General features: G+C 40.4%; 1 protein-coding gene across 2 annotated transcripts in view; it reads left to right on the forward strand.

Annotated features, from left to right (window-relative positions):
• The first annotated feature begins 493 nt into the window (after positions 1 to 493).
• CEP126 (centrosomal protein 126) overlaps positions 494 to 26,800 on the forward strand; it is a 41,099-nt gene continuing 14,792 nt past the window's right edge. For both annotated transcript variants that reach the window (XM_060771066.2, XM_060771068.2), the window contains exons 1-7: positions 494 to 842; positions 6,715 to 6,834; positions 10,209 to 10,360; positions 16,838 to 16,922; positions 17,526 to 17,706; positions 23,224 to 25,387; positions 26,185 to 26,346. In XM_060771066.2, the coding sequence (XP_060627049.2) occupies positions 664 to 842; positions 6,715 to 6,834; positions 10,209 to 10,360; positions 16,838 to 16,922; positions 17,526 to 17,706; positions 23,224 to 25,387; positions 26,185 to 26,346 (3,043 nt within the window). In that variant the 5' untranslated portion in view covers positions 494 to 663. The remainder of the gene's footprint in view (positions 843 to 6,714; positions 6,835 to 10,208; positions 10,361 to 16,837; positions 16,923 to 17,525; positions 17,707 to 23,223; positions 25,388 to 26,184; positions 26,347 to 26,800) is intronic.

Below are 26,800 nucleotides of genomic sequence, written 5' to 3' on the forward strand. Positions count from 1 at the left end.
CTGGTCATTCCACAGATATATAAACTCTTTTTCCTACTTCCAACAGACCTCACAACCTCTGAGGATGTTTGCCATAGATGCAGGCGAAACGTCAGGAGAGAATGCCTCTAGAACATGGCCATACAGCCTGAAAAAACCTACAACAACCCAATAGGGAACTATTCCTTTTGGACTTCAACTCCCAGAAGCCTCAGTCCCTTTGGCGAATGTTTAGGAATTCTGGGAAATGAAGTCTTTTAAAAAAAACCTGGATGAGCACCATGGCTTTAAAACTGTAGCTGTCAAGGTTTTCTTTGGACTTCAACCCCCAGAAGCCTCAGTCACCTGGGTGAATGGTCAGGAATTCTGGGAAATGAAGTCCAAAGGAAACACTTTGGCTGGCCCCAGTCGCAAGCTAACCCAGTGCCTTAGGATTGTTTTGAAAGGCTGCCTTCCGGGCCCCGCCCCCTCCTTGTCGCCCCGCCCCTTTTCCCGGCGGCCATTTTGGATTAGCTCCATCCAATCGCCGGTCGCGCGCGCCGTCTCCCTTGGTTACCGTTGCGAAGGAAGTAGCGTCGCGGGTTGCTACGATGGCGCCTGGTTCTGAGGTTCCCTTTCGGGGAAGACAGAGCGAGGCCTTCGAGAGGGCGATGGCGGCGGCGGCGGGCTGAGCGGGGTGGATGGATGGAGCCCGGCGGCGGCGGCGGCAGAAGCGGCAGCAACCCCTCCAGCGGCTCCGAGCGGGCGGCGGAGGCCTGGCGCCGAGGCCGCGAAGGGGAAGGCCTCAGGAAGGGCCTCTCGGAGAGCGCCCTGCCGCAGGGTCTGGGGCGCCGGGCCTGGGCCGCTTTCTCCCCCTCCTCGCCGTATCCTCTCCTCTCCGCCGGCCTTTTGTGGGGCCGAAACAGCCTGACAGGAAGGTCCCAAGATAATCAAGACCAGCGTTTCTCAACCTGAGGGTCGGGACCCCGGGGGGGGGGGGAGGGAGGTCGAGGGGGGGGGGGTGTCAGAGGGGTCGCCAAACACCATCAGGAATTTTCTGTTGGTCATGGTGGTTCTGTGTGAGAAGTTTGGACCAATTCTATTGATGGGGTTCCGATTGCTCTTTGGTTGTAGATGAACTATAAATCCCAGCAACTACAACTCCCAAAAGTCATGGTCTATTTTCCCCCAACCTCCAGCAGTGTTCACATTTGGGCATATTGAGTATCTGTGCCAAGTTTGGTCCAGATCCGTCATTGTTTGAGTCCACAGTGCTCTTTGGATGTAGGTGAACTACAACTCCAAAACTAAAGGTCAGTGCCCACCAAACCCTTCCAGTATTTTCTGTTGGTCAGTGCTCACCAAACCCTTTTCTGTTGGTCATGGGAGTTCTGTGTGCCACGTTTGGTTCAATTCCATCGTTGGTGGAGTTCAGAATGCTCTTTGATTGTAAGTTAACTATAAATCCCAGCAACTACAACTCCCAAATGACAAACTCAATACCCCCTAACCCCAGTAGTATTCATATTTGAGTATTTGTGCCAAATTTGGTCCAGTGAATGAAAACACATCTTGCATATCAGATATTTACATTACAATTAATAATATTAGCAAAATTGCAGTTATAATAATAATATAATAATAATAAAACTTTATTTGTACCCCGCTACCATCTCCCCAAGGGACTCGGTGCGGCTTACATGAGGCCAAGCCCACAGTACATCAATAAAACGAAGGCAGTAACAAAATAAGCAATACAAAACAGTAAAATAAATCTCATAAACAAAAATAAATAATAACAATAACATGTTGTTGTTCATTCGTTCAGTTGTCTCCGACTCTTCGTGACCTCATGGACCAGCCCACGCCAGAGCTCCCTGTCGGCCGTCACCACCCCCAGCTCCTTCAAGGTCAGTCCAGTCACTTCAAGGATGCCATCCATCCATTTTGCCCTTGGTCGGCCCCTCTTCCTTTTACCTTCCACTTTCCCCAGCATAATTGTCTTCTCTAGGCTTTGCTGTCTCCTCATGATGTGGCCAAAGTACTTCAACTTTGTCTCTAGTATCCTTCCCTCCAATGAGCAGTTGGGCTTTATTTCCTGGAGGATGGACTGGTTGGATCTTCTTGCAGTACAAGGCACTCTCAGAACTTTCCTCCAACACCACAGTTCAAAAGCATCTATCTTCCTTCGCTCAGCCTTCCCTAAGGTCCAGCTCTCACATCTGTAGGCTACTACAGGGAATATCATGGCTTTGACTAGGCGGATCTTTGTTGCCAGTGTGATGTCTCTACTCTTTAAAATTTTATCGAGACTGGACATTGCTCTCCTCCCAAGAAGTAAGCGTCTTCTGATTTCCTGGCCACTGTCTGCATCTGCAGTAATCTTTGCACCTAGAAATACAAAGTCTGTCACAGCCTCCACATTTTCTCCCTCTATTTTTGTAGGTGAACTACAACTCCAAAACTCAAGGTCAGTGCCCACAAAACCCTTCCAGTATTTTCTGTTGGTCATGGGAGTTCTGTGTGCCACATTTGGTTCAATTCAATCGTTGGTGGAGTTCAGAATGCTCTTTGATTGTAAGTTAACTATAAATCCCAGCAACTACAACTCCCAAATGACAAAATAACCCACCCACCCCAACCTCAATAGTATTCATATTTGGGTATTTGTGCCAAATTTGGTCCAGTGAATGAAAACACATCTTGCATATCAGATATTTATATTACAATTAATAATATTAGCAAAATTACAGTTATGAAGTAGCAACTAAAATAATAATAGTAATATAATAACAACAACAACAACAACAACAACAACACTTTATTTGTACCCCGCTACCATCTCCCCAAGGGACTCGGTGCAGCTTACATGAGGCCAAGCCCAAACGCAACAATACAAGCAATAATAACAACAATACAATCAATTAAAAAACACATAGCCAGTAAGATACACAACATTATCAATAAAACAACACATAATTAAAAACAGTGGGGAGGCCAAATGTAGAGTTAAAATTGGAAATAATGTTATGGTTGGGAGTCACCACAACATAAGGAACTGTATTAAAGAGTTGCGGCATTGGGAAGGTTGAGAAACACTGATCAAGACAGATAATCCACATTATCTGCTTTGCACTGGGGTATATGAGTCTCCATTGCCATACAATCCTGCTCAAAGCAGATAACCTGGATTTTATATGGCAGTGTAGATGAGGCCCTTTCCACATAGCTGTATAAAATCTCCATTGAATTGGATTATATGGCAGTTTATATCTTGTGTTATCAAAAGCTTCCATGGCCAGAATCATTGGGTTGCTGTGAGTTTTACAGGCTGTGTGGCCCTGTTCCAGAAGTATTCTCTCCAGACTTTTCGCCCACATCTATGGCAGAGAACCACTGGCGTAGACTGAGGGAAGTCTTGGGGTTTGTTGCTTTGTAATGTTTGACAGGGTCCTATGGGGTAGATCAGCCATACGGAATGTGTAATTATTTTCATTCATTACTTTTGGATGACCACATTTGTTGTTCTTCAACTTTAGGTTAACTTCAGCTAATGGTGTCCATATTGTAGAGTTTTCTTTACCAGATTCATTCAGAGGAAGTTTGCCATTGCCTTCCTCTTAGGCCAGTGGTTCTCAATCTGTGGGTCTCCAGGTGTTTTGGCCTACAACTCCCAAAAATCCCAGCCAGTTTACCAGCTGTTAGGATTTCTGGGAGTTGAAGGCCAAAACATCTGGGGACCCACAGGTTGAGAACCACTGTCTTAGGCAGAGAGAATATGACCAGTGGGTTTCAATGGCTGAGTTGGGGATTTAAGCACTGATGCTCCAGAGTCCTAGCCCAACATATAAACCGTTTTGCTACTGTCTCTGAAGCCCACATTTATCTCATTACATTTACCTGACCCAATTTAAGAAGAGTGCCTCACTACTGCCAGAATATACTGAATTGCTTAAGACAAGGAAAGGAGAGTGGGAGAATTTTAATCTGTTTCTTTGTTGTTAAACTGCTTTGAGGCCAGACATTGATCCTTAACCTTTTAAACTTGTATTATATCATCTTCCAAATTAATAGGACTTCATTCTCATTTTTAACACCAAAACTATTTCTATTATTTTATAAAGCTCCTGAAGACCTTTGAGATACCTGGTTTTATTCACATTGACATATTGTTTATGATGGTTTGGCCCATCATTACTATGTTTGTCCTTCTAGTAAGTAGTTCTGTTAAACCTCAACACAGTCATCTGCACATCTGGTCACAAATTAGTCTGACTGAATTCAATGGGGTTTTCTTCCTTCAAATTTCTTTTGTTGGAACCCTTCCCTCCCTCAACTCTCCATATGGCTCAAGAGAAAAAGAGCCCAGTTTCATATATACTGCATCCTTGAACTCTATATGTATGACTGCTTTAAAGATACATTTGTATCTGTTCCAAAACCTACAGCTTGAACCTTCTTTGCGGCCACTATTGCGTCTGCAAAGAACCGTCCGGCTGAGCTGTTCCGAATTGTCAGAGGCCTTTTAAATCCCACCACTCAAGGTGGGAACCCTGACAATTCGACTTCTCGCTGTGAAGCTTTTGCTCAGTTCTTTACAGACAAAGTCGCTTTGATCCGTTCTGGTCTGGATACCATGTTAATGGCAGTCTCTGAGGATGTAACACGAGCACCTGCTTGTCCAGTTTTGATGGATTCATTTCAATTGGTGAAACCCGAGGATGTGTACAGGATACTTGGAGGAATGAGGCCAACCACATGCATCCTGGACCCCTGCCCATCCTGGCTTCTAAAGGAGGCCAGAGGGGGATTGGCTGAGTGGGTTAAGGTGGTGGTTAATGCTTCCCTTCGGGAAGGCAAGATTCCAGCGAGCTTAAAACAAGCTATAATAAAACCGCTGTTGAAGAAACCGTCACTGGACCCCACTAAATTCGACAACTATCGGCCAGTTTCCAATCTCCCCTTCTTGGGCAAAGTCTTGGAACGTGTGTTGGCCTCACAACTCCAGGTATTCTTGGTAGACACGGATTATCTAGACCCGGCACAGTCTGGCTTTAGGCCGGGACATGGTACCGAGACAGCCTTGGTCGCCTTAGTGGATGATCTGCGCCGGGAGCTCGACAGGGGGAGTGTGTCCCTGTTGGTGCTGCTTGACCTCTCAGTGGCCTTCGATACCGTCGACCACGGTATCCTTCTGGGACGCCTCGCAGGGATGGGTCTTGGAGGTACTGTTTTGCAGTGGCTCCGGTCATTCCTGGAGGGTCGATCTCAGAAGGTGTTGTTGGGGGACACCTGTTCAACCCCACAAACATTGTCTTGTGGGGTTCCTCAGGGCTCAATATTGTCTCCCATGTTGTTTAACATCTACATGAAGCCGCTGGGGGAGATCATCCGGAGCTTCGGGGTACGGTGTCATCTGTACGCGGATGATGTTCAACTCTGTCACTCCTTTCCACCTGCTACTAAGGAGGCTGTCCAGGTCCTGAACCGGTGCCTGGCCGCTGTGACGGTCTGGATGAGGGCGAACAAATTGAAATTGAATCCAGACAAGACAGAGGTACTCCTGGTCAGTCGCAAGGCCGAACAGGGCATAGGGTTACAGCCTGTGTTGGATGGGGCCGCACTCCCCCTGAAGATGCAGGTTCGCAGCTTGGGTGTGACCCTGGACTCATCGCTGAGCCTGGAACCCCAGGTTTCGGCGGTGACCAGGGGAGCATTTGCACAGCTAAAGCTTGTGCGCCAGCTGCGCCCATACCTTGGGAAGTCTGACTTGGCCACGGTAGTCCACGCTCTGGTTACATCCCGTTTAGACTACTGCAACGCTCTCTACGTGGGGTTGCCTTTGAAGACAGCTCGGAAGCTCCAACTAGTCCAACGCTCGGCAGCCATGATTTTAACAGGAGCGGAGCGCAGGGAGCATACAACCCCCCTGTTGCGCCAACTCCACTGGCTACCGATCTGCTACCGGGCTGAATTCAAAGTGCTGGCGTTGGCCTTTAAAGCGCTAAACGGTTCCTGCCCAAGCTACCTATCTGACTGCATCTCTGCCTATGAACCCACCAGGAGTTTGAGATCTTCCGGGGAGACCCTGCTCTCGATCCCGCCTGCTTCTCAAGCTCGGCTGGCGGGGACGAGAGATAGGGCCTTCTCGGTGGTGGCTCCTCGGCTGTGGAACGCCCTTCCTACGGACATTAGACTAGCACCATCTCTAATGGTATTCCGCAAAAAGGTGAAGACCTGGATGTTTGTGCAGGCGTTTGAGTAATTTAGTGCAATCTGGTAATGGAACATAGGAATGGAACAATGGACGACGAACCTGGACTACGCTTGGATGATAAGATTGGGTACGGTTGTTTTTTGTAATAATTTGCATTGTAATTGCTTATTGGTAATTTATGGATAATGTGTTAAGTCAATTGTTATATGTTGTATGGAACCACTGCTGTTTCTACTGTTTTTACTGTTTGTGAACCGCCGTGAGTCGCCTTCGGGCTTGAGATACAGCGGTATATAAGCAAAGTAAATAAATAAATAAATAAATTGTGGCTAGAGGCAACAAAGAAGCACTTGCATACTTCCTTTGCTTAGGAAGCTATTTTCATTGTATAGAATGCTAATTAATGTAAAAGACGATTAATTCAGAATATCATAATATCTTTTAAGTGATTTATTTCCAACTAGTGTCATAATCAAGAATGTAATCTACGTTACAAGGATGTTTGTTACAGCATCTATTATCCTTAATACTGTGGTCAGAAATTTAAAAGTTCTTCTCGAGAGGGATTTATCAATAGAACGTCATGAGTTGCTAAAGGATCAAAGACTATTTCATAATCAAGCACGAAAACTTTCTATTGAAACAAATAAAAGAAGGAGGTATGTAAATATAGGCTTTACTTCACTTTATATTTATATTTTAAACAAGATAGTTGTGTGATTCTCTTTCACTATCAAAAGATGAAGGAAAGGAAGGAAAGGAGTCTTGTGTGACCTGTAATATATGGTATTTCAACATAAACTTTCTTGACCTATAGCCCATTTCATCAGATGCATGAAAATGTGTTATTCACAAAAAAAGAGAAATAAACTGGTTTAGTCCTCAAGATGTCACAAAATTTATTTTCCTTCCTCCCCTCTCTTTATATTTAAGCATGATTCTTTTTTGAGACTGAATATAAAGATAACTTTGGTTGTTATGATGTGTTAGTGATGTGACGTTAGAAGTGAAAGCATAGGCTCATGATTAAAAGATTAGTAATCCAACATTTCATTTTTGAAATCAGTTTTAATTATTTATATAACCAGAAGAGGATCTTTGAGAGCATGTCCAGGCTTAAATATGTTGGATTTTTTTAATCAGGAAAAGCATCCATCAGTTGAATACTTTGAGATGTTTCTCCTGTTTCTTCTGCAGATTTTATTGGCTGCTCCTCAATTCCTTTAAAATCAGGACAGATAATGGGACAGATCCAAAGTCAGTGCAGTTTAGTGTCATCATTTAAATCACCAGGACAACTTAGTAATAGGGTGTTATGTGGTTTCCAGGCTGTATGGCTGTGTTCTAGCAGTATTTTCTCCTGATGTTTTGCCTGCATCTGTGGCTGGCATCTTCAGAAAATCCTCTGAAGACGCCAGCTACAGATGCAGGTGAAATGTCAGGAGAAAATGCTGCTAGAATACAACCATACAGCTTGGAAACCACATAACACCCCTTTACTAAATTGTCCTGGTGATTTAAATGGATCTATGCCAAACCTGACAAAAATCTGAGTGTAACCCAATGTATTTGTGATACTAGTAATCAGGACTAACACTTACATAGATGACCTTTTGAAATAACTGCTACCTTAAAGTATATCTGGAAGATAAGGTGTCTTGTTTTTAGCTTCAGATTACACTGCTAAACTATACTTGACCCTGTTGCAATTACAAAATGTATAAAGTTCATCAGCCTGCAGAAACTGAAGCAAGATAATGTTCATGTAACCATAGATGAATCACAATACAGTTTCTCTGATGCACTGCTAAATTGATGCTAGTATTCCTTTCAACTGGACAATCTTTTCAGTACAAAAGGCATTGTACTTAATAGGTTTCAACAAGAAGCGAAACATGTAAAAACACAGATTCAAAAAAAGTGATGGAAGAAGAATTTCTGATACACTGATTATTTTTCTAACCATTTATTTTCTTAAACTCAAGACAGCTAACAATTTTCACACCATAAGCAAATATTTTAAGAATTATACAACAACCACTGAACTATTGGAGTAGAAAGACTAAAAGAATAAATAGCTAGAAAAACAATTTCCTGGGTTGTTGTGAGTTTTCCGGGCTGTATGGCCATGTTCCAGAAACATTCGTTTTGCCTACATTTGTGGCAGGCATCCTCAGAGGTTGTGAGATCTATAGGAAACAAGGCAAGTGAGGTTTATATATCTGTGGAATGTCTATGTTGGGAGGAAGATTTCTTATCTGTTTGAGGTGTGAATGTTGCAACTGGCCACCTCGATTATCATTGAATGGCCTTGCAGCTTCAAAGCCTGGCTGCTTCCAGCCTGGGGAAATCCTTTGTTGTTATTTGTAACCATTTAAACCACATTGGTACAGGAAGAACCAGTCATGGCCCGAAAGCCTTATGAAAAAGAGACCATCCTGTGATGAGCCATTAAACAGGTTTAGAGCATAATCATGTCGACTCATAAGTAAGTCCAATTACATTTACAGGACTTACTCTCAGATGGCTGTAAAACTGCAGTTTCAAATACCTTTCTTCAAGAAAAGCCCTTTCCTTAGCATCCAAGACACTTTTCCACAAAATGAACACATTTCACCTAAAGCAACAGAATTGTATATACTCATATATTGTCTCTTCCTTGACATATTAAAATTTTGCTTGTAATTAAATGCAAAGTTACTTTTAAGATTAGTAAAGCAGGCAATAAACTACTAAAACAACAATCTCCATTACATATTGTGACAGCAAATTCTGTCATTTTTGCATTGTGTGAAAGAGTATTTCCTTCTCCCTGTCAACCTGCCATTCAGCTTCACTGGATGATTCTGTTCATTTTTTGTTTGGCTGCAGAGCTCTAGTACAGTCCCTTAAACTCCATTTGCCAAGGCATTCTAATGGAGTGAGTTGGGAGTGAATCAATTTAATTCTGTAGAGGCACCAATTTTTGTGAGAGATAGAGAAATGTGTTTCCACATCCATTTTCTCAGCACCATCCATAACTTTACAGTCATCTAACACATTCAACATTTTTTCTAAACTGGAAAACCCTTGACACTACAATGTTTTACTCAGGAGAGTTGTTCTGGCTGTGTGATAATTATCAATCTTTTTTATCATTGTTTATTGATAAAGATACATATTCATTATTATAACCAACCAAAATGCAGTGGAAGTTATTTCTACATAGGATTATGCTTTAACTTTTCCTTTTTCAATATATCTAGCTGCAGAGATTTTAAACAAATAAAACAAGCTACATTAACTTTTGTTATAATATTTGGTGGCTCAGTCAGTGGATTTCCCATCAATATTTAGGTATACCCAAGAAACTGGGATCTCATGAGATCCAGAATTGAGATGGCTAATTGGATATGGATAACTGTCAACTGCAGTTCCCATATCCTTCCTCTGCTTATCCTGGCCAGAACCCATAGAATTTGCATTCCTAATAATATCTAGAGGGCCTTACGATTCCCCTTTTCCTGTCCCACAGGATCATATTGGCTCTATCTGGCTCCATAACAAGGAACACTTAGCCTCAGGCTTGTAGCTTCTGATCGGGTTTGTGCCTATTCTAATCAGTTTTGTTTTCTTTCACTTTCCCAGCTATAGTGAATCTGAACATGTTTTCTAATCAACCTGACATTTTAATATGTGTTGTTGTTCATTCGTTCAGTCGTCTCCGACTCTTCGTGACCTCATGGACCAGCCTACTGTACCACTGTATTTGGAGAAGAAATTATCATTATTTATATCCTGCCTTTTTTCCCATGGGAACTCATGGGAAAAACATCTATAGACAGTTTTTAAAAGTAACACAAAAGTTAGAAAACAATTAAATCGTAATGGCGTGGTAAAAACAGAATTAAAATACAGTAAACACACTAAGATGGCCTTTAAAACTCATATCCCCCCTAATCCCACCCAGCCTCCCAAGAGCCTGAATTAAAATGTCAGACACTTAATATCATAGATTGTATATTTGTATTAAAAACTCTTATTTTTTCAATAGGGCACTTGAAGAAAAGTGGAAAGAGGATGAACGAAAGGAACAAAAATTTAGAGAACAAATTCTGCTGCAAAGGAAACAGAAACACCAAGAAGCCACAGAAAGATTCCAGCGTAGTCACCTTCCATCTTCACAGCGCAAGAGGGGAGGAGGAGGTTTGTAAATAAAATGTATAGATTAAGAATGCATATATATTTCTGTTACAAGAAAAAATTGATTCCAAAATATATTATGCACCATTTCACATTAAAATACCTATTTTTCAAAACCAGAGACCCGTTTTTGGGCACACACTATTTAGTGCCCTCTAATCTTTTGGAGACATTTTTAGCAGCCTATATTGTTCTAAAATGATCCCAGAAGTGAAAATGGCCCTTCATGTAAACAGTGTAGTGGTTACAAGCCCAACATGTGCCTTTGGTTCCTTTGGGGAGAAAGCAATACATTATCACCAGTATTTTCACAATATTTGAGACATTGCAGTATAATAATTTTGATATTTGCACCTATATGATTATTGGCATAGCTGCTTATTAGTGCAGACTTTTCTATGTAACTGCTTGTATCAACACTGCTTGTCAAGTTTTATTTTATTTTCATTTGAGCAGTTCATATATGCTCCTTTTTGCCTTAGAAATCTGGTTACCTCCTTTTTGCTGGTCAAGGAATGTTTCTAAATGTTTCTATACATCTACTGTTAGTAATTTCAGAACTCTAAACTGTTTTCATTCATCATTTTCACATTTGGATCCCTAAAGGCAGCTTTGTATATGGGCAGAGAGTAGAGTTAATTCTGTAGTTTTATCAGACAGTCTTACAAAACATCAATCATAGACTCACACATTTGGAAAGGACCTCAGAGGCTATCTATTCCAGCACTTTTTCATGCAGGAACACACAACTCAAGCACTATAAACATTGTACAGTTTTCGAATTTTATTTTATTAACTGCAAGGGTCTCACCAATTTTTTGTGTTTATTTGTTTGTGCTTTTTAAGTAAATACAGAATAGAATCATTGTGCATTATTAAGATCAGTTTCAGTGATTTAGTTTTGTTCCAGTCTGTATAAATAGAGGGAGTATACACACAGTAGGATACTAGATGTGGTATTTTACTTATGTTCTTCTCTTGTCTGGCAGTCATGACTGCATCAGTTCCAAATGTGAGGTAATATTTTCTGTTGGCTGATCAAATGAATCAGTGGCAAATAAGAGAGCTTGGTGTTGATATATTTTAACCTTTTCTAAAATGTATGAATAGTGATGCTTGATTGAATATAAGTTCAGTTCTTGTGGGTTTTTTCGGGCTATATGGCCATGTTCTAGAGGCATTTCTCCTGACGTTTCGCCTGCATCTATGGCAGGCATCCTCAGAGGGTGAGGTCTGGAGCTGGGAAAAAGGGGGTTTATATATCTGTGGAAAGACCAGGGTGAGACAAAAGGCTACTGTAAGATGGGCTAGGTGTGAATCTTTTCAATTGACCACCTTGATTAGCATACAATGGGCTGACTGTGCCTGGAGCAAACTCTTAATGAAAGGTGATTAGATGTCCCTGCCTGTTTTTCTCTCTGTTGTTTTAATTTTAGAATTTTTAAAAACTGGTAGCCAAATTTTGTTCATTTTCATGGTTTCTTCCTTTCTGTTGAAATTGTCCACATGTTTGTGGATTTCAATGGCTTCTCTGTGTAGCCTGACATGGTGGTTGTGAGAGTGGTCCAGCATTTTTGTGTTCTCAAATAGAATGCTGTGTCCAGGTTGGTTCATCAGGTGCTCTGCTAGGGCTGATTTCTCTGGTTGAAGTAGTCTGCAGTGCCTTTCATGTTCCTTGATGCGTGTCTGGGCACTGCGTTTGGTGGTCCCTATGTAGACTTGTCCACAGCTGCATGGTACACGGTAGACTCCTGCAGAGGTGAGAGGATCCCTCTTGTCCTTTGCTGAACGTAGCATTTGTTGAATTTTCTTGGTGGGTTTGTAGATTGTTTGTATGTTGTGTTTCCTCATCAGCTTCCCTATGCGGTCAGTGGTTCCCTTGATGTATGGCAGGGACACTTTTCCTCTGGGTGGATCTTCATCTTTACTCTCGTGGCTTGTTCTTGGTCTTGCAGCTCTTCTGATGTCTGAGGTGGAGTATCCATTGGCCTGTAGAGCCCAGTTGAGGTGGTTTAGTTCATCTTGGAGGAGGTGGGGTTCACAGATTCTTTTTGCACGGTCTGCCAAGGCTTTGATGGTGCTTCTTTTTTGACTTGGGTGATGGTTGGAGTTTTTATGTAGATATCTATCTGTGTGTGTGGGTTTTCTGTAGACGGTGTGACCCAATTGTTGATCTGGTTTGCGGATGACTAGGACATCTAGAAAAGGCAGTCTTCCTTCCTTTTCTATTTCCATAGTGAACTGGATGTTAGGGTGGATGCTGTTAAGATGTTCCAGGAACCTGTTGAGTTCTTCTTCTCCATGGCTCCAAATGGTGAAAGTGTCATCCACATATCTGAACCATATAGTGGGCTTTTTGGTTGCTGTTTCAAGAGCTTGTTTTTCGAATTGTTCCATGTAGAAGTTAGCTATGACTGGGCTGAGAGGGCTCCCCATAGCTACTCCATCCTTCTGTTCGTAGAATTCATTGTCCCACTGAAAATAGCTGGTGGTGAGGCAATGGTGAAACAGCGCTGTGATGTCTTCTGGGAACCTCTGGTTGATGAGTGCCATGGTGTCTGCAACTGGGACCATGGTAAACATCGAAGCTGATCAGTTTGTCATTTGGATTGGGCTTGAGATTGCTGATTTTTTCAATGAAGTGGGCTGAGTCCTTGATGTAGTGTGTTGTGAGCCCAATGTGGCTTTGTAACTGTGCAGCAAGAAATTTGGCTAAGTCATATGTGGGGGACCCAATGGCACTCACGATTGGTCTGAGTGGGGTGGAGTCCTTATGGATTTTGGGGAGTCCATAAAGCCTGGGTGGAAGGGCTTCCGATTTACATAGCTGCTGTCGTATGTCGAAGTTGATGGAGGAGTTTTTAATTAGAGTGTTGGTTTTTCTGGTTCTGCCTCACCACCAGCTATTTTCAGTGGGACAATGAATTCTACGAACAGAAGGATGGAGTAGCTATGGGGAGCCCTCTCAGCCCAGTCATAGCTAACTTCTACATGGAACAATTCGAAAAACAAGCTCTTGAAACAGCAACCAAAAAGCCCACTATATGGTTCAGATATGTGGATGACACTTTCACCATTTGGAGCCATGGAGAAGAAGAACTCAACAGATTCCTGGAACATCTTAACAGCATCCACCCTAACATCCAGTTCACTATGGAAATAGAAAAGGAAGGAAGACTGCCTTTTCTAGATGTCCTAGTCATCCGCAAACCAGATCAACAATTGGGTCACACCGTCTACAGAAAACCCACACACACAGATAGATATCTACATAAAAACTCCAACCATCACCCAAGTCAAAAAAGAAGCACCATCAAAGCCTTGGCAGACCGTGCAAAAAGAATCTGTGAACCCCACCTCCTCCAAGATGAACTAAACCACCTCAACTGGGCTCTACAGGCCAATGGATACTCCACCTCAGACATCAGAAGAGCTGCAAGACCAAGAACAAGCCACGAGAGTAAAGATGAAGATCCACCCAGAGGAAAAGTGTCCCTGCCATACATCAAGGGAACCACTGACCGCATAGGGAAGCTGATGAGGAAACACAACATACAAACAATCTACAAACCCACCAAGAAAATTCAACAAATGCTACGTTCAGCAAAGGACAAGAGGGATCCTCTCACCTCTGCAGGAGTCTACCGTGTACCATGCAGCTGTGGACAAGTCTACATAGGGACCACCAAACGCAGTGCCCAGACACGCATCAAGGAACATGAAAGGCACTGCAGACTACTTCAACCAGAGAAATCAGCCCTAGCAGAGCACCTGATGAACCAACCTGGACACAGCATTCTATTTGAGAACACAAAAATGCTGGACCACTCTCACAACCACCATGTCAGGCTACACAGAGAAGCCATTGAAATCCACAAACATGTGGACAATTTCAACAGAAAGGAAGAAACCATGAAAATGAACAAAATTTGGCTACCAGTTTTTAAAAATTCTAAAATTAAAACAACAGAGAGAAAAACAGGCAGGGACATCTAATCACCTTTCATTAAGAGTTTGCTCCAGGCACAGTCAGCCCATTGTATGCTAATCAAGGTGGTCAATTGAAAAGATTCACACCTAGCCCATCTTACAGTAGCCTTTTGTCTCACCCTGGTCTTTCCACAGATATATAAACCCCCTTTTTCCCAGCTCCAGACCTCACCCTCTGAGGATGCCTGCCATAGATGCAGGCGAAACGTCAGGAGAAATGCCTCTAGAACATGGCCATATAGCCCGAAAAAACCCACAAGAACTGAGTGATTCCGGCCATGAAAGCCTTCGACAATACATTGAATATAAGTTGTTGTTCACATCTAATCCATATGAACGCATCATGCCTGATATAAGGAAAAGTACTTTTGCACAGTCAGTTAAATATAAATATATACTGTTGTATTTGAAAAACTAGAAGTCTCTCACACGTTACCTCTAATTTTTGTGATTAACTAGGGTTTTTTAATGTGTTTAATTTGTATCACTGACAAATGGTCTGCTTGGCTTGGCTATTTGGCTGCTCGAATTTTGCTACAATTTATTTGTATTCTGAGTGTTGCAATGATGTGTTGTTGGCATATTTCCTATTATTTTGTCATTTTGTATTTATTCTAATGGGTTAATATAGAATAACCTTTTTGGTTGTAGTTCTCATTGATGTAAGTGAGACTCTTAACTCATTTGCGATTATTTATTTTGATTTTAGTGAGCTCTAAGTTCACATCACGTCACTTGTCATGTACAGTAAAAGGATAGCATAGAATGTGAAATAGTTCACAAAGAGACTACCCTTAACAACCCATATGACTTTTATTAGATAGGATTTTTTTAAAAAAAAAACACAAAACCTTTGATAAATACCTAGTAGCCCATTTCACCAGCAATACTTATCTCACATCAAAATAAGCTGACACTCCTTGGGTTTGCCACCATTGATTGCACTTTTGTATTATGTGCTTCTTTTTGTTGTTGTGTACCTTCGGGTAGTTTCTGACTTATGGCTTACCTTTCACAGAGTTTTCTGCTGTTGCATCCTTTATGACCTAGGGCAGTGTTTCTCAATCTGGGGGTCGGGACCCCTGGGGGGGTCACGAGGAGATTTCAGAGGGGTCGCCAAAGACCATCAGAAAACACAGTATTTTCTGTTGGCCATGGGAGTTATGTGTAGGAAGTTTGGCCCAATTCTATTGATGGTGGGGTTTAGAAGGTTTGATTGTAGGTGAACTATAAATCCCAGCAACTACAACTCCAAAATGTCAAGGTCTATTTTCCCCAAACTCCACTAGTGTTCAAATATGGGCATGTATTTGTGCCAAGTTTGGTCCAAATCCATCATTGTTTGAGTCCACAGTGCTCTCTAGGTGTAGGTGAACTACAACTCCAAAACTCAAGATCAATTTTTATCAAATCCTTCCAGTATTTTCTGTTGGTAATGGGAGTCCTGTGTGCCAAGTTTGGTTCAAGTCCATCATTGGTGGAGTTCAGAATGCTCTTTAATTGTAGGTGAATTATAAATCCCAGCAACTACAACTCCCAAATGACAAAATCAACCCCCCATCCCAACCCCACTAGAATTCAGATTCAGGCATATCAGATATTTGCCAAATTTGGTCCAGTGAATGAAAATACATCCAACATGTCAGATATTTACATTACGATTCATAACAGTAGCAAAATTGCAGTAAAAAAGTAGCAACAAAAATAATTTTATGATTGGCGGACACCACAACATGAGGAACTATATTAAGGAGTTGCAGCATTAGGAAGGTTGAGAACCACTGACCTAGGGCAACCCTAATCCTAACATATCAGGGATTTTTCTTGGCAAGATTATTTTAGAGGAGGTTTGCCATTTCTCTCTCAGGCCCAAGATCAGCCAGCAGGTTTCCATAGCTGAGAGAGAGTTTGACCCCTGATTTCCCCTGATTCCCATAATTCAGACCACTTTACCAAGAGGACTCTTTTTGCAAGTCTAGCAGCAGTTTCTCAGAAGCTTAGAGAATGCAGTTTTAAGTGTGTTTAATACGGGACTACAAATATACAGAGCTTCCAAAACAACACTCCATTTATAAAACAGAAAATAAATACTGAGGGCCAGGCATGTAGCCGGGAAGGGGGGGGGGGCTCATGGTGGTCCGCGAGAAGGCCTTTCTGGTGCATTATTTAAACTGTTATGTTTATTCATATTATGATCTCATCACCATACTCAATATATTCCATATGCATGGGGGTATTGGGGTAACAATACAAAAGGTTTGCTAGGGTAGACCCTCTTTCACTCAGACTCAGCCCCCCCACAAATCAAACTCAGCCCCCCCCCCCCCCCCCGAATCAAAATCCTGGCTACAGGCCTGCTGAGGGCTATGATAGAATGCTGACTGAGGCACAGCTTGTTGAGTGCTGTTCTATTTTTATTGCAACTTGTATTTTTTATTATTATCAAAAACTTGATATTTAACACAATATGTGCTTTATTTTAACCCAAAGTGCAGGGAAAAACAGAACCTAAATTGGATGAGGCTCTTCAGAAAATTCAAGCAACAGGATTCTTTCCATTCAAATTCACTGAAAGGTAAATATTCCTATTGTTTAAAATTCTGGTATGCACTCATGTTAACAATACTGTTTTTTTAAACAAAATGTTAAACTTTAAATGACTTTGGGGCAGGGAAAGATATGTGGAATTAATATGTCAGATATAAGATGTGTCATGACTCCAAGCTTCCAAGCTTTTGACGCTGGAGCCGTCTTGCAGGGCGTGATTGGTAGAGCCAGAATTTATAGTTAAGGTTGAAAGTCTTTCTTTACTCATTTTTTATATTTCTTATCTGTAACTTCTTACCAAACTATGCTTTTGATGTTTTTGATTACTGTTATTGATACTTTCCTAGAAATTTTCCTATTAGACTTTGGAGTATTTAACAATATTATGAATTATGACAATGGGATCTTTCAGATTTTGTTTATAACTTAAAACGAACGTTGCTAGAAATGCACTTTTATAAAGACTTTAAAAATATTTTGTAACTATTAATTAGTTTTGCTTTGTCAAAGTTAGATCAAACATATCAGAATTTGTTTCAAAGGCAGTTAATGTGAAATATTATTGATAAAACTCATAAAATCATAGTTGGTAGCAATTGTAATGTTTCATCCCTGCAAAAACTACTGACAGGCCTTCCTCGGCTACTAGAAATGATCCTTTTAATTGGAAGCAGAACTCAACAAATGTTAACTGTGACAGAATAATGCAGGAAAACAGGAGGGGAAATTTGAATAGTGGCCAGCTTCTCTTTCAACAAAATCTAGATGAAATGCAGCAGCAACTGGAAGAACAGCACTTCAGCAATCTCCAGGTAGGATAATGTGTCAGATATTTACTTTTTTCATAATTCTTAAAATGATAGTTCATAAACCACATATCCATCAGTATCTAAAGCTACAAGTCCTGACTTCCATTGACTTGAAAGAGTATACAATTGGTTCAATGTCAGTTCAAGGATTTTGGCATCCAGGACTAACAGCACCCTTGAAGACAAATCATCCAGAGCTATTACTTTTCCTTATTCATGCAAAATTACATATATGAAAGCACCCTATAAGACATCATATTTGCTGTATGGATGCACCCTTGTTGAACCAGATATGTTACAATATACTGGTACTCAGTTCACAAAAGTATAATCTCTGTTGCTGTCTCCAGTTCTCTGTAGCCACCTGCTCCCCAGGTTTGAAAACATTACTTATGAGAGGAGCATTGCTCTAGCAACAGAAATATACCCTGAATCTTAAGACTCAGAAAGTCAGGCGATTCTTCTCAGACTAATAACAACTGTGTGGTCATTCTGTTGAAGTCAATATTGCTGCTGTATTTCATCACATAATAATAGCCACCACTTAATCCTTGCACTCCCTTTTTTGGGTCCTAACATTGTTTTTTTCTTTCTTTCTTCATGTAATCATTTAAAAAAACAAAAACAAAGCAAAGATCTCCCTCCTTTCTCCTCCCTTTAAAGACAGTTTAAAACACGGAGAGCTCTCCCTCCTTCTTTCTCTTTATCTAGGACAGGCATGGGCTAACTTTGGCCCTCCAGGTGTTTTGGACTTCAACTCCCACAATTCCTAACAGCCTACTGGCAGTTAGGAATTGTGGGAGTTCGAAGTCCAAAACACTTGGGAGGGTCGAAGTTTGCTCAGGCCTGATCTAGGAGGTAAGACAGTCTTTTAAAAACACACACACACACACACACACACACACACACACACACACAAACAGAGATATCAGAAAACCCAAGGTGCAGGTTTTTTCATTGCGTAATAGTCATGCCACCCTTTTTCTAACAAAGAAAGGCATAAAATACTACTATTATGTGGTGAAATGCTGTAGTTGGGAAGAAAGGATAGCTGGAAGCTGGGGGCAAATCTTCCAGGATTATAAATGTGGCAAGTTTCCATAGCAGTTATGTGACCAAACTAATACAATTAATTTGGCAGCTGTTTTAGTCAGTGTTTCTGTTTTTATTCTTATTCTACAGATAGGGCATAGTATCCCAGGGTGACATTTTGATGCAGAATGCACACATAACTAGAACACCCAATAGGGGTTTCATTAATGGGTTTTTAAGCAGTGTCTAAGTTTCAAATATCTGCCACGTGGATTTATTTATATTTTTGTTTGTTTCACATATTTGTACCTCGTCATTTTCACCCCCAGAGGGGGACTCCGGGTGGCTTTACAACAGGCAACCATTAGATGCCATCACTTAAGTTATAAGTAAACAATTACAGGTAAAAACAAGCAGTTGAAACATCAATTATTAAAATATCCATTTAAAATCAGGCAAGTTCAAAATCATAATCCAGGTCAATCCATTGTCGGTCACATAAAATCACTCTCATTCTTGTTTCTGCATCTACTGTGTTTGAACACGTGCTCCCATAACCATGTTTTAAGTTTTTTCCTAAAAAATAGGAGGGAGGGGGCTGACCTGGTGTCAATGGGGAGGGAGTTCCACAGACAAGAGGCCACCACAGAGAAGGCCCTGTCTCTCATCCCTACCAGTCGCACTTGCGAGGATGGTGGGACCGAGAGCAGGGCCTCCCCCAATGATCTTAACCTTCATAATGATTCATAGCAGGAGAGATGTTCAGACAGGTAAGCTGGGCCAGAACCATTCAGGGTTTTATAGGCTAAAGCCAACACTTTAAATAAATAAATTCAACATATCAGACAAAAATTGTCTCAACAAATCTGTTGCATGTTGTCACTGAAGTACTTTTTTTCATTCCACACAATGGAAGATATCTGAGCAAAAATTACCCTTGCTTTCTGTGGTCAGACAATGATGCAGAGAAGCTGGTGTCAACACTTAAATGAAAAAGTGTCCCTCTCTCTTTGTTCAGATTTGGGAGGAAAACAAGACCTTGCTTATTAGATGATGTCCAAGAATGGCCAAGTGGATAAACTGATGTTATAAAAGGCAAGGATGAAGGAGCTAGTTCAGCTATCCATAGGTTCTTGATTCAGAGCTGCTGAAAACATTAGAAAAAGCCAGAGGCAAAGAAGGATGTATACAAAGAAAGAATACTAGTATATTTAATAATCATCATCATCTTTATTTATATACCGCACTATCTCCCCTAGGGGACTCAGAGCGGTTTCCACATATGTAAAATAATACAAAAACATATAATATAACAAAAGCATAGACCTAAACTGTTGACACAACATATACATTAAAATCAATTTAAAACCAGTTCCTCTCTCTTCTTCATACAAGATAAGCTGCCAGGGGCAAAAATTTCAATAAGAGGCCTGGACTATTTGGAGCGGGCTGGGCCAAGGCTAGTGCAAAGAGAAGGGGAAAATGGGGCTGGTTGAATGCTACAGTGCAAGGATTGGTCTCAGCAATGCCCTACTAGGGGACCGGGGCCACTCAATCCAGGGCCAATTAAAGGACTATAAAAAAGTCTGGGCTGGAAGAAAAGGTGCCCCCAGATGATGGGGAACTGGGGAATGGATGGGATACAAGGCCAAGTCCTAACTGTTGGACCAAGGGCTTGAGACTAGTCATTATTGAAGGCCTGATGAAACCACCAAGTCTTCAAGTTCTTATGGAACGAGGTGAGGGATGGGGCCAGCCTTATCTCCTTGGGGAGGGCATTCCAGAAGCAGGGGGCCACCACCGAGAAGGCCCTCTCCCTCATCCCCACCAACTGGGCTTGAGACGGTGGTGGGAGCGAGAGGAGGGCCTCCCCGGTGGATCTTAGTGTTTGCGCTGGTTTATAGAGGGAGATGTGATCACAGAGATAGGAGGGGCCCAAAACATTTAGAGTTTATAGGTCATCACCTGCACCTTGAATTTGGCTCGGCAACTTATCGGCAGTCAGTGGAGCTGTTTCAATAGGGGAGTTGCACGCTTCCTATAGTTATATTTAATAATAATTCTTTACAGTGAGCTATCAGTGGAACAAACAGAGAGGAATGGTGTGTATTCATGGCATGAGAGGGAACCTACCAAATTCAAAATGTGGAAGCCCCTAGGCATCACTGTGTTGCAGGCACACATTTCCCTACTATAGTATTTATAGGAAGTGTCTTCCTAGCATAACCTTGGAAGAATAGTGGCATCCAGCCGCACAGCACTGCCACTTTTGAGCAGTAATTCACCTGAATAGCTTTTGTACACTTGAGTTTATCAGCAGGAAAACCAGATCAATGTGTAAAATCAGTGCTAAATTAGTTGTTTTTGGGGACACAGGGACTCTTTGATGAGGTGGCTTTGAATTTTGTAGACACCAGGGACAGACTTAACCACTGACAAATGGTTAAGTTGACAGATAAATGCTCATGTCGGCAATATATGCTAAGTTAACCAGGAAAATGTGGCACAAATATGTTGTGGTTTTGTGATTCTAAGACATAGTCTCTGAAGGGAGAGATTTACCCTGGGCAGACAGCCTGCAACACCACGGGGTGGCCAGCTTTATTGCAGAGTGGTGACAGAATTAGTTGCAGTCTCAGTTACTCAAAATAAACATTTTACTTCATTTGAAGCTATTAGACGGGAGGGAGATGTAGGTGCTTGTAGAATACCCTTCACTCTACATTCAAAAACATTCCTGTGGACATGGGGCATTTTAATTCCAGAAATACACTGGCAAAATGGGTTCAAAAATATTAGAGAAGTCATTCTATGCAAGGGTTTAACCACCTAGATGATGACTGAATGACCCATTAGGAAGAATTCAGCTCATATCCTTCACAAAACATTTACACAAAAATAATACTTTTGAAGGCCTGCTGTATTTTCTAATGAGGTATTTTGATGAGGAAATTTATCCTGATTAAATAGAAGTAAAATAATCTTATCTTATCAGTCAAAATATCTCAAAATCGATTCACTGTGTGTGTTTGGGTATCCTTAGAAATTAGGGTTTTTAGTAAATGTGGTCTGCTGTTTGAGTTAGAAAACAAAAACTGAACATCAGTTTTATATTGTGGAATCACCACTAGGGGCTGCTGAGGTATATCTAGTGAATCAGGTGTAGTTTTACAAATATTGAAGGTGTTTCTTTTTTTAAAATGCAAGTATTATATACATGTGTATGTGTGTATAGAATCAAATATAAATAAACACATAGAGACATCACATTTTTAGTATTATTTCACCAATATATATATTCAATGTGATTTTGAATTAGATAATGTAAATAGCTAAGAAAAATATTTATGGTGTTTGTAATATGAATAGGCCCTTCTTTTTGTTGTCTACTGCTCTAGTCAGTCAAAACATTGTAAATGTTTTCTTGGATGAAAAAATGCAGATATTAGAAGTCATGTGTGCATATATTTAAATTTCCCTTGGGTACTCAGCTGTTTTACAGTGTTATCGGGATTGTAAAGATTCCTAAATTCTTCTTTTAAGGTTAGAAACATTATCAGTACTCAGGCTGCCATCAGTCCTTACATTATACCCCGTTTGTATCTTTCAAAAATAAATATACATTCTATTATAAATCTGATTGGCATTTTATCATATTTATTATTTTGTGGGCTTTGTTATTAATGATTGTATTAACAATTAGAATTTATTGTATTTTATTGGCTTTTTGTGATTTGGACTGTGTTTGGATTTCTGTTACAAAAATGAAAAGCCATATAAAAGAATTACTAAACAAAAATGTCCAGCAATTATATATCCCTACATTATTCTTCCCAGGAGCCACTTTGACTGACTAGCCTGCGTCCAGCACAGGGAATTACATAAGCAATGTTCTGTCTGACTTGAAATACCAAACTAAAAATAGTTTTGAAAAACATATATTAATCTAAACACAATGACATTTAATTTAGAAAATTAATTGACCCGCACATTGAAAAAGGAAATTTGTGTTCAGCCTTGTTCAGAAGTGGTATCTAAGCATGAAACTGTGTGGTATCAAAGACCCTGCAGTACTTTTCTTGCCTAAAAACTAATTGCATGGAAGGTGCAATGAAGAATTGACTTTCCATGACATTTTCAGCACATATCAGTATGTGTGCTGTTTAAAATTTTGTGTCTTCTTTACTTGTAGAAATCAAATATAATTTTCTGAAGGGAAAAAAATGCAAAACTTAGAAAGTTAATGTGAATTTTTATTTTGCTTGTCACTTGTATACAATATTTTTTTAAAAAACTGAACACACACACTAGAATGTATGTGTGTATAGTAAGGTTTTATGCTTTTAAGAACTGAAAAGTTCTTAGTCTTTTTTTCATAAACTGTAGAATCGTTTTCTCAATTTTCTTCTAAACTGCGGCCAAAGGAAAAACCTAACTTAGCAGGAATGTAGCTGTGATATTTATAATTTGTTTGTTTTTCTGTCTCAGGATTTTCATCAAGAAGTAAATGAAATAACCCGTTCAGAAAGTGTTTCCAGTGTGGATAGTCTTGAAGCTGGAGAACAAAATGAAAGTTGTGCAACACTAAGTGAAACATCCTCTTTGTCTGCCCAGCTGGATTCTTCGGTGCACAATTTGCAGGGATCACAGATGAGACATAAACATTTTTTCGATAAGACGGATACTCCTTTTTCTAAAAATCAACACGTAAATAATTGGCTCAAAAATTTAAATACCTCAAATGTCCAGACCACATCCCCTTTCCGTGACATTCTAATTAAACACAATATTGTACCTTCTGATGAAGATGCTTCTGATTGGAAATCCTCTTTTCCAGAAGTGTCTGAACAAAGAGAAGCTGAGAGATGTGCTTCCGATGATAATCTCGCTTTCACACAAAATAAAAGAGAAAGCAAAAGTTTTCTGTTGAAACGCCCATCCTCAGGGAGAGTTACCTCAGAGACTTCTTCAGCTACTGAAACACCCTTTCTCAAATTAAACAAAGCTTGGGCCATCCTTGATCCTTCTCCAGCTGCATCAGTCCAGGAGAAAAAACCTGAATTACCCCAGAAATACAGAGCCTCATCGACGCAGGCCATCAATCAATATGGATTAAGTGTTTCCTCTCTAGTTTTTCCTGCTACAGACTGGAGTACCAGGAATCCACATAATAATAGCCGTTTTATTAATTGTGCGCAAAGGGCTAAAGATGCTCATGCTGCAAGATGTACTGAAGAGATAGATTGCATAACAGGTCCTAAAGATGAAAAAGGTGTTGAACATGTCAATGAAAACGATGTTGAACATGTTGATGAAAAAGATGTTGAACATGTTGACATTGAGGAAACATTGCTTGAAGAGGCACCTGAAGGCAGTAGTGATCAACAGAAAAGCAATGGCGAGGAAAAAGTAAATGAAAATACTTTATTTCTGCCTCAGGGAGACCTCATGGCCAATTTATCTGACTTTGACCAACAGAAGACTGATAACACCAGTGAAAGAAAAGGAGTGAAATTTCCAAAAAGCATTTTGAAAAAGGAATCTAAATATGAACCTGGTTGTTTCAAAGCAGTGGTTGTAAACAGAGGGATCAGATTTGGGGGTCAGCCTGTGTCTGATGCTAGAGACAGCATTGAATTGGCCAAAATAAAAGGGAAAGATGCGGATATTCCAAAGAACAGTAAAAAACTTAGATGGTTTGATGAAATTAACAGAGTAGTGGAAGCTAATGATGATGAAAAATGTTCTGAACAAAGTATTATTGAAATGCCTCAACCACAAGCCCAATCCCCTGGTTTTCAAATTAAAGCCACTGCTTCTAAAACTAATATTAAAACTGTTCCCTTTTATATGCTCAATTCTGTTTTCCTAGAGACTCACCAGGAGAATTCTCAGATGTCTCCCCAAACTATTGGATACTCAGATAGGGATAATGTGATGCAGAATAATTTTGGATCAAGTGGATATCATGTTGCTAAACAGGCATGGGTGGCATCAAGAGGTGAAGAAATGAGATCTGCTCTACACAATTGTGACTCTAAAAATCCAAAAAACAATCCACGTAAGGGTAAAACAAAAATGATCAAAAGACCCAAATCTGCAAAATCCCAATCAGCAACTTCCGTAATCAAAAACCGGAGGGGTACCATTATCCGACCACAGTCTGCTAGTGAAACGACCAAGGTTATGAAAGCTCAGGGAAAAATCATTGCGCCTCACCCACCTTGTAAAGCAATTCCAGAAAAAGGACTGGATGAAAGTCCTGCTGACAGTGTCCACCAGTTAGCAAATCCTTGTAAGCTTCAAACAGATACTGAAAATAATAACTTTTCAAATGGAAGATCCTTTTTGCCTGAAGGTCAAGATGCGGGTAGAAATAACACAGGAGATGCTTTGCCTTCAACTAATGCTTGCCATTCTCATGTAGCCACAATGAGACCTTCTTATAGTGTATTCAACTATGCACCTTTAACAAAGACAAAGGTCATCACAAATGCTGCACAGTTAATTGCGCACTCCAACAGCTTTCCAAAAAGGACGCCTGTATACTCCGAAAATGGATTGCGTCTAGATCGCACCCCAACTGATGAAGAAATTGCAATTTTGTGGCAAGGAGTACATCATTCACTGGCTCAAAAGGATGTCACTGCTGGTAAGATTTGCCTTTTATTATAATGACGACGATGATGATGTTGGTGATGATGATGGAGATGATGGACTCGGTTGGTTCGTATTACTATGTTTTTATTTAATATATAAAGTTCCCATTCAGAATGCTTAGGTTTATTCAGGACATTCTGTTGATCATAAGCTACATAAAAAGCAACAGAATTACAGAGCAATACCAAAGCAAAATGAGAAGGCTGATGCACTTTGCTGGTAAATCAAGATACTCTTTCCTAATCAAGTAGGCTTCTTTGTGTACTCAACTTAATTGTTTTAATCACAACCTTAAAAAAACAACAATTATCAAACACAACGGTGGGCTTGACCTCATGTAAGCTGCACTGAGTCCCTTGGGGAGATGGTAGCGGGGTATAAATAAAGTATTATTATTATTATTATTATTATTATTATTACAACAGTTTTAACCAGTGCATTTAGATTGTGGGTCTTTGGCAATGCCATCTTGGGGGAAGATTGGATGCGCCATAAGCAAAGATTTCACTTGGACATTCATGTGTACTGTTCATTTCATTCTTTGTGGGACAGGTCTTATTCCATATATATTCTTCTTAGGCCTAAAGTAATTACATGAAAGTACTACAGAGGTGGGCTGGTCCATGAGGTCACAAAGAGTCGGAAGCAACTGAAGGCATAAACAACAACAAAATACAGAGTCTTGTGAAACTTTCTGTTTCAAACAAAAATGATTTGTGAAATTGGATTGCATAAATGCTGCTCAAACTATAATGTTAAAATCTAGTTTTCTTTTTTCTTTTCTTTCAGGAGATTCTCAACATTGTGCTACTCCCAGCAGTAACTCAACTAATGGTGATATGCCCCCCACTAGACCTAATGTGTCTCATATTACAATTGATGGTGGTATTCTAACGGGCAATATAAAATCAAGTTTTAGGTCAAATGCTATTTTTGCTTCTAAGCCCAGCAGTAAGGTTCTTTTTATTTATTTATTTATTTATTTATTGTCAGATTTTGATGGAGTGGGAAAAAATACATTACAAACCAAATACAGTGAATCAGTAAGTGATGTTAGGAGTATGTGTCACCAGTAAGCCAGGCATAGACATAATGAGGTAGCATATTTTGATTGATAGCTTGTGTCCTAGTTTCATATACAGTATATAGGCAATCCCAGAGTCTGACTTACATACGACTCCTTGTTACAAATGGGGGTGAGACAACCGGGATTGAGAATAATTGTACCCCAGGAAGGGATAATCACTCCTGGGAGAGTTGTCATGGGGAAAATGTGCCTCCATTGAAGCTTTATCACCATTCCTTTTTTCCACAACAGTCCAACATTTTCAATCCATTGGAAATATTTTAGAACACATGTTTGAGGAGATTATGTACTAAGAGCCAATTAATTAGAGTAGGCTAG

Source organism: Anolis sagrei, chromosome 3 (genome assembly GCF_037176765.1).
Source record: "Anolis sagrei isolate rAnoSag1 chromosome 3, rAnoSag1.mat, whole genome shotgun sequence".
NCBI classification, from domain to species: Eukaryota; Metazoa; Chordata; class Lepidosauria; order Squamata; family Dactyloidae; genus Anolis; species Anolis sagrei.